The sequence below is a fragment of the Mus musculus genome, chromosome 10 (assembly GCF_000001635.26).
Source record: "Mus musculus strain C57BL/6J chromosome 10, GRCm38.p6 C57BL/6J".
Taxonomy (NCBI): domain Eukaryota; kingdom Metazoa; phylum Chordata; class Mammalia; order Rodentia; family Muridae; genus Mus; species Mus musculus.
In genome coordinates, this window is record NC_000076.6 from 106,962,837 (window position 1) to 106,981,669 (window position 18,833).

An 18,833-nucleotide genomic window follows, 5' to 3' on the forward strand; every position below is an offset into this window, starting at 1 on the left:
CCCTTATGGAGGCAGGGTGGGTGGGAGAAGAGGTGGAAGGGGGGGTGGTGGAGGGGAAACCATGAAATGGGATAGCATTTGCAATGTAAATAAACAAAATAACCAATAAAAATTAAACTGCTTACTTTACCACAATGTTTCCTAAGCTTCTAGCCTTCAGTTTTTGCATGTTGTCATCCAAAATCATAACTATAAAGAAAAATATGAACACAATGTAAACATAATTATGAACACAAATACTAACCCCCAAACATTAAATATTTCCTTGTGTTTTATAAAATAAATTTTAAAATTTCTAGCAAAAAATAATATTTGTATTTCTATGAGACCATGAAGACACATAAGTAGGCTAAGCATATTTTATAAAAATATAAAAGGTGCATGCATTTGACATATAGCAAGATCATAAAGTTTTTCAGGACATTCCTAAAGAAAATACATATTTTTTATTAGATGTTTTCTTCATTTACATTTTGAAGACTACTGTAACCTCATTTTTATGGTCATTTACGTTTACATCCCTATAACAAGGGAAGAATATTAAAAATATGTTTATCACTTTATAAACTCCAAAAGTTAGATTCCAGATAATCAAATAACCCTATTAAAAATGGGGTACAGAGCTAAACAAATAATTCTCAACTGAGGAATACTGAATGGCTGAGAAACACTTAAGAAGTATTCAACATCCTTAGTCATCAGGGAAATGCAAATCAAAACAACCCTGGGATTCCACCTCATATCAGTCAGAATGGGAAGATCAAAAACTCAGGTCACAACAGATGCTGGCAAGGATGTGAAGAAAGAGGAACTCTCCTCCATTGCTGGTAGGATTGCAATCTGGTACAACTACTCTGGAAATCAATTTGGTGGTTCCTCGGAAAATTGGACATAGTAATACCTAAGAATCCAGCTATACCACTCCTGGGCATGTATCCAGAAGATGCTCCAACATGTAATAAGGATACATGCTCCACTATGTTCGTAGCAGCCTTATTTATAATAGCCAGAAGCTGGAAAGAACCCAGATGTCCCTCAACAGAGGAATGGATACAGAAAATGTGGTACAATTACACAATGGAGTACTACTCAGCTATTAAAAACAATGAAATCATGAAATTCTTAGTCAAATGGATGGAACTAGAGAATATTATCTTGAGTGAGGTAACCCCATCACAAAAGAACACACATGGTGTGTGCTCATTGATAAGTATATATTAGCACAAAAGCTCAGAATACTCAAGATACAATTCACAGACTACATGAAGCTCAAGAAAGAAGACTAAAGTGGGGTGCTTCTGTCCTTCTTAGAAGGTGGAACAAAATACTCATTGGAGGAAATACAGAGACAGTGTGGAGCAGAGACAGAAAAAAAGGCCATCCTGAGACTGCCCACCCTTGGGATCTATCCCATATACAGTTACCAAATGCAGACACTATTGTGGATACTTAGAAGTGCAAGCTGGTAGGAGCCTGATATGGCTGTCTCCTGAGAGTCTTTGGCAGAGCCTAAAAGCACAGAGATGGATGTTTGCATCTAACCATTGGACTGATCACAGAGTCCCCAGTGGAGGAATTAGAGAAAGGACTGGAGGAGCTGAAGGGTTTTGCAATACCATAGGAAGAACAAAAATAACAACCAACCAGACACCCCAGAGCTTCCAGGCACTAAACCACCAACCAAAGACTATACATGGAGGGACCCATGGCTCCAGCTGCATATGTAGTAGAGAACAGCCTTGCTGGGAACCAATGGGAAAAGAGGCCTTTGGTCCTGTGAAGGCTTGATGCCCCAGTGTAGAGGAATTCAATGGTAGGGAGGAGGGAGTAGGTGGGTGTGTTGGGACACATCTTCATAGAAGCAAGGGAAGGGAGGGTGAAATAGGGGTTTTTGGAGGGGAAACCGGGAAAGGGGATAACATTTGAAATGTAAATAAAGAAAATATCCACGAAGTAGAAGGAGGAAGAGGAGGAGGAGGAGGAGGAGGAGGAGGAGGAGGAGGAGGAGGAGGAGGAGGAGGAGGAGGGGCTGAGTAAGCCATCAGGAGGAAGCCAGTGAATAGTGATCCTTCAGCACCCCTGTTTCCAGGTTCCTTCCTTGACTTTTCTCAGTGAAGCATTGTTACTTGGAAGTGTAAACGAAGTAAACTACTTCCTCACCCCCAAAATAAAATCAAATAAAATGATATTGTAATGTACAGCCAAATATACGTATAATGAAATCAGAGCAAGCTAATCTGTTTGTGATATGTAAACTGGGTCATTTTATTTTTTCCAAATATATCATTCCAATATTTTTCATGATGCCTGATAGAATATGGAAAATGTTTGATAAAGTATCTGGTGTCCAGAATTCATCACATCACATGTAAAAATGAACAGCAATTATCTAGATTCTGAAGTCTTGTATATTGTTCTTTTCATTTAGATTATTCTTAAACAACTTTGGGAAGGCACTGAACCGATATTAAATTAATCACTTTCCCTTGTGTTTCTAGAGGGCACTATTGGAAAACATTATGACAGTTATTTAAGTTATAAATATCCGTGTTTTGCTGATTATGAGTTCATTATAAGAGAAAACCAGTCCAAATTCATCTTTGTTTCATCAAATGAAAGACAACATCCTAATTACTACATGCCCCAGGCCATGTTGTTTTATACCCTTCTGGTTTCCTCTTTATAAAACAAAAGCAATGTCTTCTCATTGTAGGGGTATCTAGAGAATGGGTATAAAATTAAATATAATACCACATGGATTCTTTCACAAAGAAAGGTTTCCTTTCCTTTCTCAAAGTAGCTTTCTTTTACTATCGTGCTGTGTATTATATTATACTTTCAAAGTTATGTATATCCATTAAACAAACTAAAAGTGTATCAGTCACAAAGTCCCTGATGCTTCAACTAGAGTAGTTTAATCCCTCCTCTGGTAGCCAGTGGTTTTTGAAATGAAAATTTTCTGTATTAATGTTCCAGGAGGCATCAAAGCTTAACTCTTTCTTACTACTGAGTATAAGAATGGAACACATATACTAGGGGAAAATGTGTTTAGCATCTCCCACAATTGGCAACCACTAAAAGTATCTTAACACAAAGCAAGTTTTCTGATCAAAGAGTGAGGACAACCACTGTTCAGTTGAGGGATTCATCAGATATGGGCTCATTTTCCCATAGCAGGAGGAGTCAGAGACTCTGCAGAATGATGAAGCAGGTATCGTCCTACAATAAAAAGTCAAACATGAATTATAAACCTGAGCTGAACAGAGAAAAAGGCATGCTAACATGGATGAGAAAATCTCACAAGGAGTCTGTGAAATGCTTGCAGCACCAATAGCTGAGGTCTCGTTCCACATTTTGTCTTGTGGGGCCTGTGTAACTGCTTTGTTGTGTCACATCACAATTCAACATCCCAAGAAAGACTATACAATGATAATAGGCATTTAGAAGTAATAATCCTGAATGTTAAAAGGTTAAAAATTTTGCAACAAAGGAGAAGAGTCTTGTAAAAATTATTGTGCTATAACGGGTACTACTATGAAATTAAAATCAAATATTGGTAGGATACATTATTGTCATTATATCTCATAACAAAAATGCTTGTTAAAAGTCCTTTACTCTGCATTTAATTTCAGCCAACAAGATTGAAAAACTTTGTCAATAATCTTAAAGAGCATCATGGAATAAGCTATAGCTTCTTGTTAATGAAGCAAGGAAACAAAACAAACCCCAGTGATTTGTATGTTGTTAAAAATCTATTATCATTGTTACCATAGCAATGATGTGCAGTCTCAATGCACTTCAATTTACTCATTTCTAAATACAACATTGTAGATTAAATGTGAGTCATCAAAAATGAAATGATATATGTAAGTACTGTGTACTTCTCATGTAATAATTTCAAACTCATACTCTTAAAAGACTCTTGATTGTTTTAGCTATTCATATGAAATAACCCATTAAAAGACTATATCATTAGTTTCAATAGCAAAAACTGAGGCATTCATTTCTAATGTACGACTGTCTTGAAAGCAAATACTTTTTATTCACTAGGTATGAGAAAATGCCAAATTCCTGAAAGTGACCATTTCAAATTGCCAGTGTAGTGACTTACCATTGTATCCTGGAACACATTTTCCTGCTTGTCCTGGTGGAGGTGTTTTGGAGTTACCTAATCCAATACATGATGCTGTGATGGGGGATCCAGTCTCTGGGGGAAAAAAGTATGGCTTATCACTTAGTGCTTCAGTATTGTGTTGCTTTGGTATTTGTGCAATGGACCAAGATACGTTTACATAATTTCATTTCATTAGGAATAGACTCAAGTCTAGTTGTAATCTAGTATTTAAGATGCTTAAAGCTATGGTCAGTGTTGAAGAGAAGCAACAAGAAATCAGACTCACTCAACCTTTAACAGAGCTTTCAGGTATTCTTATATCATAAGGGAAATCAGAGAAATTGCATAAACATTATTAAAAATGTAAACAGCAGTGTTTGGTGCATTCATAATTTTAAAACTAAAAGATATGTTTAGAGTATTTCATGTGGTATGTTTGTTCTAAAGAATAAAAAGAGGGCTCCAGTGTCAGTAATGGGTCAGGAAGTGGAAGAATGGGCTATAGCAACCCTCAGAGCTTCACAACATAGGTTAAAAGATATATGAGCACCAGAAAAGACATTTTTATGGACTTATCTAAAGTTATTTTACTTTTCAATGTACATTTCATTTGATATTTTTAGCTTGTTGTCTCCTGAGACATCTGGGGCTGAACTTACACAAGCTTTATTTAAAAAGATCCTAGGTGGCTGTTCATGGATCTAACATGACTATGAACACTGAAAGCTACATGCATACTACACTGTTCACGGATCCATCACCGCTATAAACGCAGAAAGCCACGTGCATACTGCACTATGCACCAAGCCCATTGGCTTACAATCACTCTGCAAGGAATTAGAAAGTGTTAAGTTTGTCGCCCCCAAATCATCTGCCAGAATAACCAGAGCTGATGATCTTAACCATAAATTCTGAAGGCAATTGTATTTTGGAGAATTCTGTTTGTAACAAACATTTGGAATCAAAAGGATTTTTCATAGTAATGGAGGGGCAGTATAAGAGGATGATAGTGAATGAACTGGTCCCCTTTTTGCTTCATGATCAGCACACACACACATAAACACACATACACACACACACACACACAGAGAGAGAGAGAGAGAGAGAGAGAGAGAGAGAGAGAGAGAGAGAGAATTAAATGTGAAGACAATAATTGTCCAAGCCATAAAAAATCTGTAACACCCATTGATCCAAGTATTCTGACTATACGATTTCCTCTATGAGCTTTGTTATAAAACCTATGTTAACTGAGGGTTGGGAAATGTTCACAACTTTTTTTTTTTAACCAAAGCTAGGTTTACAATTCCCATATTATCATTAGTGGCTCATTTGTCATTGGTAGCAGAAGATGGAATTTTGAACATTAAAACATAGGTCCTAAGCCAAAGTTCAAGGCAGCAGTTCTCAACCTGTGGGTTTTGAACCCTTTTGAGGGGTGGAACCACTTTGTACATGGGTTGCCTAAGACTATCAGAAAACACAGATATTTACTTTATACTTCATAACAGTAGCAAAATTACAGTTACTAAGTAGCACCAAAAATGGAACTGTGTTCTTTTATTTAAACTAAATATATTTATTTACTTACATTTTCTGTAATTTAGTGGAACATGGGGAACCGTATTAAAGGGTTACAGCCTTGAAAGGTTGAGAAGCACTGGTTTAAGGATTAAGATACTAAACATAGATAGGGGACTAATATCCAACATATATAAAGAACTCAAGAAGGTGGACTTCAGAAAATCAAATAACCCCATTAAAAAATGGGGCTCAGAACTGAACAAAGAATTCTCACCTGAGGAATACCGAATGGCAGAGAAGCACCTGAAAAAATGCTCAACATCCTTAATCATCAGGGAAATGCAAATCAAAACAACCCTGAGATTCCACCTCACACCAGTCAGAATGGCTAAGATCAAAAATTCAGGTGACAGCAGATGCTGGCGTGGATGTGGAGAAAGAGGAACACTCCTCCATTGTTGGTGGGATTGCAGGCTTGTACAACCACTATGGAAATCAGTCTGGCGGTTCCTCAGAAAACTGGATATAGTACTACCGGAGGATCCAGCAATACCTCTCCTGGGCATATATCCAGAAGATGCCCCAACTGGTAAGAAGGACACATGCTCCACTATGTTCATAGCAGCCTTATTTATAATAGCCAGAAGCTGGAAGGAACCCAGATGCCCCTCAACAGAGGAATGGATACAGAAAATGTGGTACATCTACACAATGGAGTACTACTCAGCTATTAAAAAGAATGAATTTATGAAATTCCTAGCCAAATGGATGGACCTGGAGGGCATCATCCTGAGTGAGGTAACACATTCACAAAGGAACTCACACAATATGTACTCACTGATAAGTGGATATTAGCCCAAAACCTAAGATACCCAAGATATAAGATACAATTTCCTAAACACATGAAACTCAAGAAAAATGAAGACTGAAGTGTGAACACTATGCCCCTCCTTAGAAGTGGGAACAAAACACCCTTGGAAGGAGTTACAGAGACAAAGTTTGGAGCTGAGATAAAAGGATGGACCATGTAGACACTAGCATATCCGGGGATCCATCCCATAATCAGCTTCCAAATGCTGACACCATTGCATACACTAGCAAGATTATGCTGAAAGGACCCTGATATAGCTGTCTCTTGTCAGAGTATGCCTGGGCCTAGCAAACATAGAAGTGGATGCTCACAGTCGGCTATTGGATGGATCACATGGCCCCCAATGAAGGAGCTAGAGAAAGTACCAAAGAAGCTAAAGGGATCTGCAACCCTATAGGTGGAACAACATTATGAACTAACCAGTACCCCGGAGCTCTTGACTCTAGCTGCATATGCATCAAAAGATGGCCTAGTCGGCCATCACTGGAAAGAGAGGCCCATTGGACACGCAAACTTTATATGCCCCAGTACAGGGGAACGCCAGGGCCATAAAAGGGGAGTGGGTGGGTAGGGGAGAGGGGGTGGGTGGCTATGGGGGACTTTTGGTATAGCATTGCAAATGTAAATGAGCGAAATACCTAATAAAAAATGGAAAAAAAAAAGATTAAGATATCTGACATGGTATAAATAATTAGTTACAAGGACCAGATATCCTGAATCTTAAGGGAGAATACATAGTTATTTTTATGTCATAACTAATTTCATTTTTTTCATAAAATGATATTTTGTATCCATGAAATACTCCTCTTACATTTATTTCCCTTACCATATATTGAATGCAAAGAAGGAAATGCATATGTCTGGAAAGACTGTGTGTGTTTTCTCCTTCCTATTTTTGGAAAACATAGTCACCTTAGCTATACTTCAGACCTGATATGAGAGAGGATTGGTGATAGTGACAAGAAGGACCACTGTGGAGTGGTGTGCTTAAAGAACAGTACACAGGATGTGGGTGTGCTCTACATACACAAACACAACCTAACAGAGTGTTGGGACATGTTAGGAGAAAGGACAGACCTTATTAGATGCCTCTGTTTCTCTATCAGCTGCTACAGTCATCTAATTTAAAAGTATTTTTTATCAAGTTTTGTCACAATGGTCACTCTAATCAACTGGAGTTCAAATTCTACAGGTTCTATCAATGTAAGACCTGTGCAACTTGTTAACAGTTTGAGAATCTACAACGGATTCAGAGTCTCTAGTGCCTATCCGACTCTAGTATTGCCTCCCAAAATACTAAAAAGCAAACCTCAGGACAAATAGCAAAACTACTAAACTACTTGGTGCCGTTACAGTGGGGAATTTACTCCGAGATGGTTTCAGTATATATCCCTAGCTGACCGGGAACTTTCTATGTTGATGTAGACCAGCCTGGGCTGCTTCCAGAGATCCTCCTGTCTCTGACTCCTGAGTTGTGAAGATTAAAGGCAGGCATCAGAAAGCCTGGCTCATTGTAGAATCGTATAAATGGTGTCAACGCTCTGATCTACCAACTCCACATAGAAATAGGCTGTCGAAAAAAGATGGAAGAACAAAGTGTTCCTGAAATGAAAATGCAGTAAAGGGTAAATGAGATGCCTTCCTCAGTCCTTCCTTGCATGAGGAGAAGGAGGTGCACACACTTCCTGTCACGTTTCAGTTATTACATAATTATTTTCTTTCAACCTCCAGCCATCTATTTTTTTATTTTTAAAAGCTATGAAAAGCACATCTTCTATATAACTAGTTTGACTCAGAAATTGTAAGGGTGATGAAAAAAGAAAATTGAGTTCTGTCACTTAAATTAGATGCGGTTTACACTTGTAACATTAGTAATTTGAATATTAGGTTTTTGCTAACTGTTATAATAATTTGGAGAGATTATTAGTGACAGCCATATGATATGAGCCACCAAAAGGCAGTGCTAAGGACTGTCAGGGTAATATGGAGTCTTGCATAGGAGTTTTCTATCTTTGTAACTATAAATAGCTTGAGAAAGATAATAACTTAGTCTTCTGTCACACCATCACGTGAACAGGTGTCCAACCAACCACACTCACAAGTCCTGATGGACACAGTGTTGATCAAGGTGGTCCAGTATAATGTAGCTTTCTAGCTAGAGAAAAACCCACCCCCTCCATCCATAATAGAGGAAATATAGAAGCTGATAGCAAGTGTATTAGAGTCTCTGACTGGTAGATTTCTGTGGCTTCTTGAAAATCAATGGGCCAATTATAGGAGAAGGCAAAAGATTGCTGAAAGAACCAGAGCCTGAATGGGAAGTGGGACATGAGTCGCAAGGGCAGATGGCCCACACGACCAAAGATAGTACAGTTTTTCTATGTGTAAGTGTGTATATAAATTGTTGCCTTTCTGGAGCAAGCAATACAGCTCACTGAGTAGAAAAGAGAGTATGCATGTTCAGCAAGTAAAGTTTTACACACACACACACACACACACACACACATACACACACATTTAAAAATAATGGTTGCATATCTGAAAGTAAATTTGGCAATACTTGAACAAGAATCCTTGATTCTCAGCACTGTCAGCAGGTGGCTAACAAGTAGCCATAGCTCCTGATTCCCTTTGGCCTCTGAATGCATGTAGGATATACAGCAACACACACACACACACACACACACACACACACACACACACACACACACACACACCCATGTCTGTATGCAATTAAACATAAATAAATCTCTAAAAGAAAAACAGTTTGACTGGAGAGATGGCTCATCCATTAATAACACTTGCTGCTTTTGCAAACTCCCAGAGTTCATTTCCCTGGTCCCATATTGAGTGTCTCACAACTACCTGTAACTCCAGCTCCAAAAGATACAACTTCCATCCTCTTCTGGCTTCTTTGGACTCCTACACATAGGCAGTATACACTCACACAGACATGCATAAAACACATAAATAAAAGCAAAAGTAAATTTTAAGAAATGCTATGTAGGTGTGGGAGAGGCTCATGAGGTCCAACCCCACTTGGGGAGTGTTTAGCAGTTGATGGCTGTTGGGAGACAGCAAATCATTTTCTTTGGGTCTTGGCTACTGATAGGTTTCTCATGCTCTATTAGATGAGGCTATTCCCTGCACATGTGGTCAGTGTTAACCTGACATGTTGGGCTTAATTTAAAAGGAGGTTGTAAAGCTCAGAGGGGGATATGTTGGGAACCTGGGGGGAGTGGAGAGAGGGATTGGAAGGTGGTTATGACCAAGATATATTGTATACATATATGAGAGTTTTTTTCAAGCATAAAAATAATTTACTTCTCAAATTGTATTCTTGAATGGTATATTTTGAAGAACTTAAAATTAAACTTCAAAATATATATGTTTGCATCTGAAAGGGAAACCAAACAGTGTATATATACTGTGATGATTTTGAGAAAAAGTTACATATTATGGCTTTAGTATTTGTATGAGTTTTCCAAGTTTCTATTCTTCATTTTTTTGTCCCAGGTAAGAATTCCACTACTTGATGAAGGTGAAGGGGTTGAACTTGTTATTGTTTGATGTTAAACTATTGATGAAGTCTTCAGAAAATAGGACTAGAAAGTTTTACATGTATTGTAACATTATAATTATGTATTTTACATAGTTATATATAAATAAATGTATGTTTATAATTATTAAAAAAAAGAACCTTAAAAAGCACGTATAGTTTACACATTTATTCTAGGGATGTATGTGAAGAAACGCTTCGTTCATAGATACTTAATGACAAGCATGTTTTCAACTATATTGTTTGCATCAAAGCATAGAAGATTGTTTTTTCAAGTGGGAATCGTCTCATATTTAAAAAGAATGTGAAGTCATTCAAATGCCATAGGTGAATGGTTACTAAAGAGAGAATGGTTTTCACAAAACAAGATCTAGAATAAAGTTGTCAAACAAAGTGTGCAATGTGATTTGTTTTCTTTTTTTTCCAAAAATACATTGTACATTGAGCCACATGGATATTTTATGTTTGCATTCATCTTGGTGAGACACACATGAAAATATTAAGAGAATTTATTTTTGGTTGGTGTTTAAAGAGGAAATGGTTGACTCTAGAGAGGTACACCAACAGTTTTGAGAAGTACCCACATTAGTTAGAAAGTTGACTCAAAAATGTCCATACTCCTCCTAATAAGCAGTGGCCAGCTTTACTTAACTTGGAGTCATTTTGATTACTTTGACCAAGAATGGAGATGGTTGATATAAGTTTCTGGGACCCCTTCTCCTTAAGCCATTATGTATGTGCCAGTAATTTGAATCCACCAGGGTAGACATGTTGTTTATAGACACTGTGATCAGTAGTCCTTGGTGAGAGCTGGCTTCCAGTCATTCCTAGGGCTTCTAAAAAGCCACTCTACAAAGTCTGGCTCTTCAGAATGAACCATCCAGTACTAAGAATTGCCTGAGATGTATTTTCAATAGCACATGGAGCATCAGATCCACAAAACCATGAGACATTTTTGTTAATTAAGTCACTGGTTTTCTGTACCTACTGATTTTATGTAGTTGCTCACAAAAGTGGAAGACATCATTTGAAATATTACAAAGGCCCTTTTTTGACAGAATAAAACATATTAAGATGAAGCAAATACTATCATGTCAAAGTTGTACACGGCAACTCAACAGGAGGAAAAATATTCCAAATGCAGGTAAAAGAGTCTCACACTCAGGAGTCCAATAAAATAATAAGCTAATACCATAATACATGTGCAGAGAGCCTGTATAGTAATCCTCACGAAAATAATACATACATACATGCATGCATGCATACATACAGTCATACATACACACACATAGATACATACATAGATATATACATACATTCATTTATACATACATTATACATACATACATACATACATACATACATACATCCAATGAGTGTATGACTTAAGTGCAGACATTTTCTAATTTTGACTAGAACCAGGTACATTTTGACTTTGAACCCAAGAATCAGTTGTATCATCAGGACTGAACATTCCAATTCTTTTCACTTTGTCCCAAAGAAACCTTTCCCAACTGGCAAATGCACCCTCTGATATGTTTTAGGTTTCAGTTTTCATTACTGAGGTCAGAGCTTTTAAAAATAAATCGGAAATCACCGATTGTGCTCCCCAAATGTAGCACAGAGAAAGAGATATTGAAGACTTCAGAAAGAGAAAGATTGTGTGTAGTTTATATTCCCATTACAGATTTTTTTCTACAATAATACTGAAAGGTCTATCATTCAATACATATTTGTTGGATAGAGTCTCCTCATCACAAAGAAGTTATTTTTTGAAATAAAGGACCGTTATGGTGGAATTACACACCGAGTAGAAATAACAGCATGTGTGAATGTTCTCTAATGAGCCCACTGAGAATTTCATTTGTTCAGCGGAGCAAAGTCCAGAGAGAATGAGTGGATTAAAGAAGATAAACAAATGGCAAAGTAAAAGAGGAAAATTACAAAGGACTGTCCATGCCAAGCTTAGAAATCTGCCCAAGAACAGGAGGATCTACAGAGATCAGCAGTGGCAATCATTGTTAAATTACTTTATAAGATAATCTCCTTATTTGCACTCTAGAGCACTAAATTAATAATCCCAATATGAAACCAGCAGTAGATGATAATGTAGCATTAATAAACAGAGGTAAAAAAATAAGACTGACATAAGTTATACTCAGAATCAATAGGTCATAGTGATGGCTGTGGTTAAATAGAGCAAGAGGAGATGTCTCTTAAATCTCCCAGGATTTATTTCAGAAAATCAGCAATCAGCATTAAATGTGAGTGACATTCAAGAGAATGGGCAAGGTGGCAGGGGGACAAAACTAGTGGTGTGATTCAGAGTCCCTGCTGAATCTGAAAAACTACTCTTCTGCCCCTATGGTGACTCTCGAGACGCTGCATCAGGCAATCTGGAATGAGAACTTGCTTGTCCACGTTCAAGGTTGAAGTTGCAGGGATAAATCAGTTCAGCAGGCTGGCTACTGCTGAGTCATATTAATCATAGCATCATGGTGGGCACAGAGGCAATTTGTAAAGAAATCGTTCGCTCCCACTTCTGAATCTATACCGTGAGCTATAAATAACTTGAATGGTGGTAGCAAATAGAAAGAAGAAACAGTGGGCTGTACACTGGTGAAAGAAAATCAATTTAATCTCCGTGTTCAGGAGGTGATAGAATTATGGTTTAAAATACTTAAAGCAATCTAACGTCTGTATTAGATGCAGAGCCTTCTCTGGAGCTGCGAAACTGACCTCAGCATACGGTGGTTGGTTCTGTGCAGTGTGCCATATATAATCAGCAGCTCAATTAGATAAGAAAAGCTGAACGAATCAAGGCATGAGATAAAGCCTGTGAAGAAAGCACCCTAGACTGAAGAGACCAAAGGTAGTTCTAGCTAAATCTGCAATGACTCCACAGAATTAAATTCTGTATGGTAAATGTTGACCTTTCATTCATGTGCATGCAAATCAAGATTTTCTAACTGTGTAGTGTCTACAGGCCTTTTCATGCATAAAAGAGCATTCAGGAAAAACAAAAAGACAGGAAATGTAAATGAGGCATATTATGTGTGGGCTAGCAGAGCACATGCATGCTGTGTTTCTGAATCCGGAGTACTTACAGGGCAGAATGACCAAGGCGACCCTCAGAGCAATGAAAAGGTGTACATAGCAAGAAAAGAAAAGTGAAGTAATATCTGTTTTGGTAATAAACTGAGAATTTCTAATTTATTTTACACATTTCATTTTATTAAAAGTATTTGTGGAAGCCCACAATGGGAAACAACTGAGCAGAAGATCAAGGATGCGTTTGTTGCAGTAGAGTAAAGGGCTGGACTATGATTTAAACACTGTTCTATTAGGATTCCATAGCACTTTATCCTCCCTACCTCGCTGTTCCAAGGAACACTGTCACCTGCTGCTCTCTAAGCTAAGAATGACAGTAAAAAGTACCTGGGCTGATTCCCTTGGGCTAAAAAAAAGGGTTTTGTGATATAGGAGAAAATATATTTTCAGATCATTATTTCTCAAGGAAAAGCATTAGAAACCTTTGTTCTTATGAAGATCTTTATAAACATGAAACAATATTAATCACTGTAGGGTAGCTTATAATGGATCCATGTCAAAGGCAGGAGAATTAGAGTACGTGATATTGCAACAACCAAGCCAGCAACATTATTGATCAGTTTTCTAATATAATGCCTCTTTCCAATACATTATCACTAATATAATAATGTCACAAACTGTGTCATTCATGTCTCAGTCAAAAACTATTGCTTGGTTTGGGAATTCATTTTCAGGTGGGTTGACAATTTGTAAATAGTTATTCACTTTCCAAACAAGAGTCTTATCAAGCATGCCTTACATTTGACAAAAGATTCTTCTTTCCATAAACAAAATTCACATCGCTTACCTCTAAGCTCCCATGTTTCAAATTATCATTAAAAATCACCTACTTTGAACTAATGAAGACTGCTCTAAATGAGAGAAAAATCCAGTTACCAGGCAACAGGGATGACATCAAGATTCTGTCTCTCTCTTTCCAGAGGGATACAGGTACAGTCTCTCTAGCTGCACATTACTGAGGTGACAGTTCATCTGTATAACTGCTATGCCCCAACCACAGCATAAGATACTATGATATCCCAAAGATCCTTTCTATGAAGAAAAAGGAAGATGAATCTATTTTGAGCATGAAACTGTGAGAAGTAAATTTGAACCATCCATTAGAAATTCATTCATATTTTCCCAAGGTCTTTTGAATTTTACTATTTGAAAATACTATGGAGAAACTTCTTGATAATCCAGCACACGAGTAATGGCAATATTGGTCTAGTTTTCCAGTCTTTCATGTACACCATGCGCATACATGCAAACAAGAACAGTATATGTGCATATACTGTTCTTGCATTTTCAGAAATATACTCTGAAGAAATATTCACCATAGCATAAATTTGATATGACAGTAAGAATGCGACAAACCCTGATACAGAAAATAGCAAAGAGCTAATAAGATAAATTTAGAAAGCAGCATTTCAGTATCTACAGTTATATTTTGCTCACAGATTTACAGGCAGCAAAACATTGACCAGTGGCAATTAATAATCAATAGCCAGAAAATAGGATTGTAAATAAAGTCCTTAAGATAAAGTCACCAGAAAGGCTCTTTACTTCTGTTGTGCCAGCTCAGTGGAGTCCCATATGCTTTCACTCTGAGAAGGTATTGTGCAGTAAAAGTTACGAAGCTTCTCAGGGGGGCAAGCTATATACAGACACAGGTATGTTGAAACTAGAAGAAAGCCATGAAGACAGCAAAGTGGTAAACTGAAGGTATATGGGGAATAAGAGGAGTTGTAAAGCGTTCAGAGCTGAAATTTATTCTAGGAGACAAAATGTAAAGTGATAGACTAGTGAGCTGAAGTCCCTTGTCAATACATAGACCAACCTGTACACATGCAGAAGACACAGTCTCTGAGAATACAAGGAGAAGAAAGGAAAAGAATAATTCAGAAATGTAAGTGACTTATATGTTGATACATTATGGATCAAACTGTCAAATATTAGCCTAGCATTTCTGTTTTTTTTTAAATATTTTTATTAGGTATTTTCCTCATTTACATTTCCAATGCTATCCCAAAAGTCCCCCCATACCCACCCACCCCCACTCCCCTACCCACCCACTCCCCCTTTTTGGCCCTGGCGTTCCCCTGTACTGGGGCATATAAAGTTTGCAAGTCCAATGGGCCTCTCTTCCCAGTGATGGCCGACTAGGCCATCTTTTGATACATATGCAGCTAGAGTCAAGAGCTCCGGGGTACTGGTTAGTTCATAATGTTGTTCCACCTATAGGGTTGCAGACCCCTTTAGCTCTTTGGGTATTTTCTCTAGCTCCTCCATTGGGGGCCTAGCATTTCTATATAAATATATTTCAATATGTATTCAACATACTTTCACATATACTTCTCATATATGAGAAATAATATATATTATATATGTATGCCTATATGAGAAATAGACAGTACAAGTATGTGCTCGTAACATTTCCCACAGAGATCTCTGTTTAGTATAGTTGTTAAAAGAATCTGCAATTAATTATTCTCTTATAAGAAGGAAGGAGAAAGGAAAGAATCCTGGTCTATTGAGTCTTCTATATATTTTCCTAAGTTTACAGAAGTGATTTGGAAAGCCCAACCAACTATAGTGGTTAAATTACATGCTGCCATAGTCTATTGTCTGGAAGTATACTCTACTTGTCTTAGATACTTTTCTCTTGCTTTGGCAAAACACCGGAGCAAGGAATTGTGGGGGAATGAGGTTAGGCTTATGGTTTCTGAGGTTTAGCGTTTGTGATAGCAGAGTGAAGTCATGGTGACAGGAATATCTGAGAGCTAATATCTCAGGATTATGAATGGAAGGCTGACAGTGTACACTGGAAATGGTGCAAGACTTCTGATCCCTCAAAGTCATAGTCATACATCTCCAACAGGGCCACACATCCTAATTCTTTCCAAACATTTCCACCAACTGGGGACCAATTATTCATTGCATTCAAACCACTACAGTACCCAAAGGAGAAAAAAATGCATCTGTCACTTCAACTGCTTTTGATGTCCTTTAAAACATGCTAGCAGCATGTGGGCACCATTTAGAAGAATGGCTTTGATTTCTGTGTTGGCATGCCAACATTTTCTATAGCATCTTAACCTCTAGTTTAATAAAATTTAGAGTAATCAAATTCTTTCTCAAAGGACAAATATTTAGGCTGTATAAAGACTGTAGTTATGTTAGAATTTGAGCTGTAATTAAAATTGTAGCAGTTCAATCAAATAGGGCAAGAAATGATCTACTTAATTAAGATAGTAGAACTTAACAACCATGGTCAAGGCACATAGAGTGAAATCAATAATTTCAATTACCACCAATGTCTATTATGAGACTATCATTTTCTCACTGAAATTATTTCTTAAGACTTTTCAACTACTAGGAAGAATTTTAGTCTCCTATTGGACTGATGAAACCAAAATTAAAAAAAAAAAAAAGTAATAACGAAGTAACCTAGAAAAGCTTAAGAAGGTGGTGATTAACTAACTTCAGTTACATCATTAGTCCCTAGCCATAAAAACATTTAAAGTGCTTTCCATAAAAACACTGTAACTGCTAATAGCAAGAGTACTAGTACTATTCACATAACTAAAAAGACTCAGGGATTGTTGATCTAAGCCCTTTACTATGGTACTCCTAAACAAAGTTATTAAAGAACTTAGAGGTTACACGTTGTGGTACTTGCTTTTTTTTTTTTTTTTTTTTTTTTTTTTGGTTTTTCGAAACAGGGTTTCTCTGTATAGCCCTGGCTGTCCTGGAACTCACTTTGTAAACCAGGCTGGCCTCGAACTCAGAAATCCGTCTACCTCTGTCTCCCGAGTGCTGGGATTAAAGGCGTGCTCCACCACCTTTGGCTGGTAATTGCATTTCTTTTTAAGATTTATTGGAATAGGAGAGAAAGGATTCTAAGAGTCAGAGGCATCAAAGTCACCCTAAGAGCACGCAGAATACCTTTAAGTGGTTATTTAACCAAGGCTTGTAGGGGCTTACAGTGACTTAACAGGCAATTAAGGAGCCTGTATAGGTCTGAGCTAGGTTCTCGGAATATATATTATGGTTATTCGGTGTGGTCTTCTTCTACGACTCTTACGAGTTAGAGTGGAGCTGTTTCTGACTTTTTTTAACTGTTCTTGGGACCATTATTCTCCTACTGAGTTGTTTTAATTGCTTTGAACTGTTTTAATTATCAAAATGGAAATGATTATAAATTCGGTGGTATTTATGATCTTAAAAACCCTCTGAGAGAGAGGTCAAACTAGTAATCTAATTAATTCTATAACTTTAATGGTTTCTAGTTACTGGACCAAGGTCATACTATTTTAGGAGAGAGTCTCTTTATTTGTGTTGACAGGAAAGGAGAAAAGACTTTGAACCCCTTCCAGAATTATGTGGATCTCATATGATAGAGGAAGACCACCTAAAGATCTTGGAGACAGAGAGAAAAGAAAAAAAACAAAGAAGACCAAACAGGACAGGTAACTTGATCTGCTGATTCCACAACCTGGGGAAAGCCTAATAACTGGTTTAGATATATAAATGTTTCAAGCCCAAATTTCAACTAAATTTAGACAATAAATCTTGTTGGTTATGCAATTCTTAAGATTCATCATGCCATCCTTCACATGGCATGAATAAAGATTTATTATAATTGGTTATTGATCAAATTAATTCTTAAAAATGACAGCTGCCTTTCACCTGCCCAAACAAGGAGCAAAATTCATCTTTAACTAATCTGTGCACCTTGCACAATTCATAGGAATATCTCAGTAGTACTAATATTTTAGTTATGATGTTCAAATTCTACAGAATGTACAACTGGGACAAGATTCATTGTTGGGATGCTGAACAGACCTGTTATTCCAGCCCTCTGCTTCCTGATGCTGTCCTGAGACTTACTTGCAAAACAGCTTCAGGAATTATCGCTGCTTCCAAATGATCTTGCTTCATCCAAACTTTCAGATGGATCCAGTCAAAACTTCAGTCAACCCTTGAGCCTTCTAAGCATACAGAGACTGGATAGCAGATACTAAAACTAGCTTTTTTTTTTTTAAGTCTAACCAATTTTTCTAATTTTCCTGCCCCTCCCCACCCCTTTAAAATTTTTCTTGTTAACCCTATTCAACAGGAAAAAGCCATGGAGACTCATTATCCTCATCCCTTGGGTTTGGGTATCTGGTTATGATGATCTTAAAATTATATATAGGTTATCATTTTAAAGGATAATTTAGAAATGGTCATAATTCTGAATAGGAAGAAAATAGATGGGCTGGATTACTAATTTTATTCTTGAACAAAACATTCTGTAGCCATAATCTTACCTTGATAGAAATCTTTTTTTAATATTTTTATTACATATTTTCCTCAATTACATTTCCAATGCTATCCCAAAAGTACCCCATACCCTCCCCCACACTTCCCTACCCACCCATTCCCATTTTTTTAAATAATTGATACAAATTGAAATTATCATTTCTTATATTGGTATAAAAAATCTATTGATATAGAACTAAGGTTTTTATTAATATAAATCTATTTATTGATACAAAATGAAAATTAATATTGTTACTCTTAGATAGGCATTGTGCATATGCAAGTCGTTTAAGAATACAAGGTTTGACCCAGTCCTTCTGATAGCTGCTATTTCAAACTATTTAAGAAGAGTAAGCAAGACAATTTAGGAA

General features: G+C 37.1%; 1 protein-coding gene across 3 annotated transcripts in view; it reads right to left on the bottom strand.

The window, feature by feature from the left end:
- The window catches only part of Acss3 (acyl-CoA synthetase short-chain family member 3), a 190,248-nt gene that overhangs the window by 29,323 nt on the left and 142,092 nt on the right, over window positions 1-18,833 (bottom strand). For 2 of the 3 annotated variants that reach the window (XM_030245151.1, NM_001142804.2), the window contains exons 10-11: window positions 4,112-4,207; window positions 126-189 (exon numbers count right to left, since the gene is read on the bottom strand). In XM_030245151.1, the coding sequence (XP_030101011.1) occupies window positions 126-189; window positions 4,112-4,207 (160 nt within the window). Of the gene's footprint in view, window positions 1-125; window positions 190-2,240; window positions 3,220-4,111; window positions 4,208-18,833 lie in introns of those variants that run through there. The other variant, NM_198636.4, reaches the window with a different exon arrangement.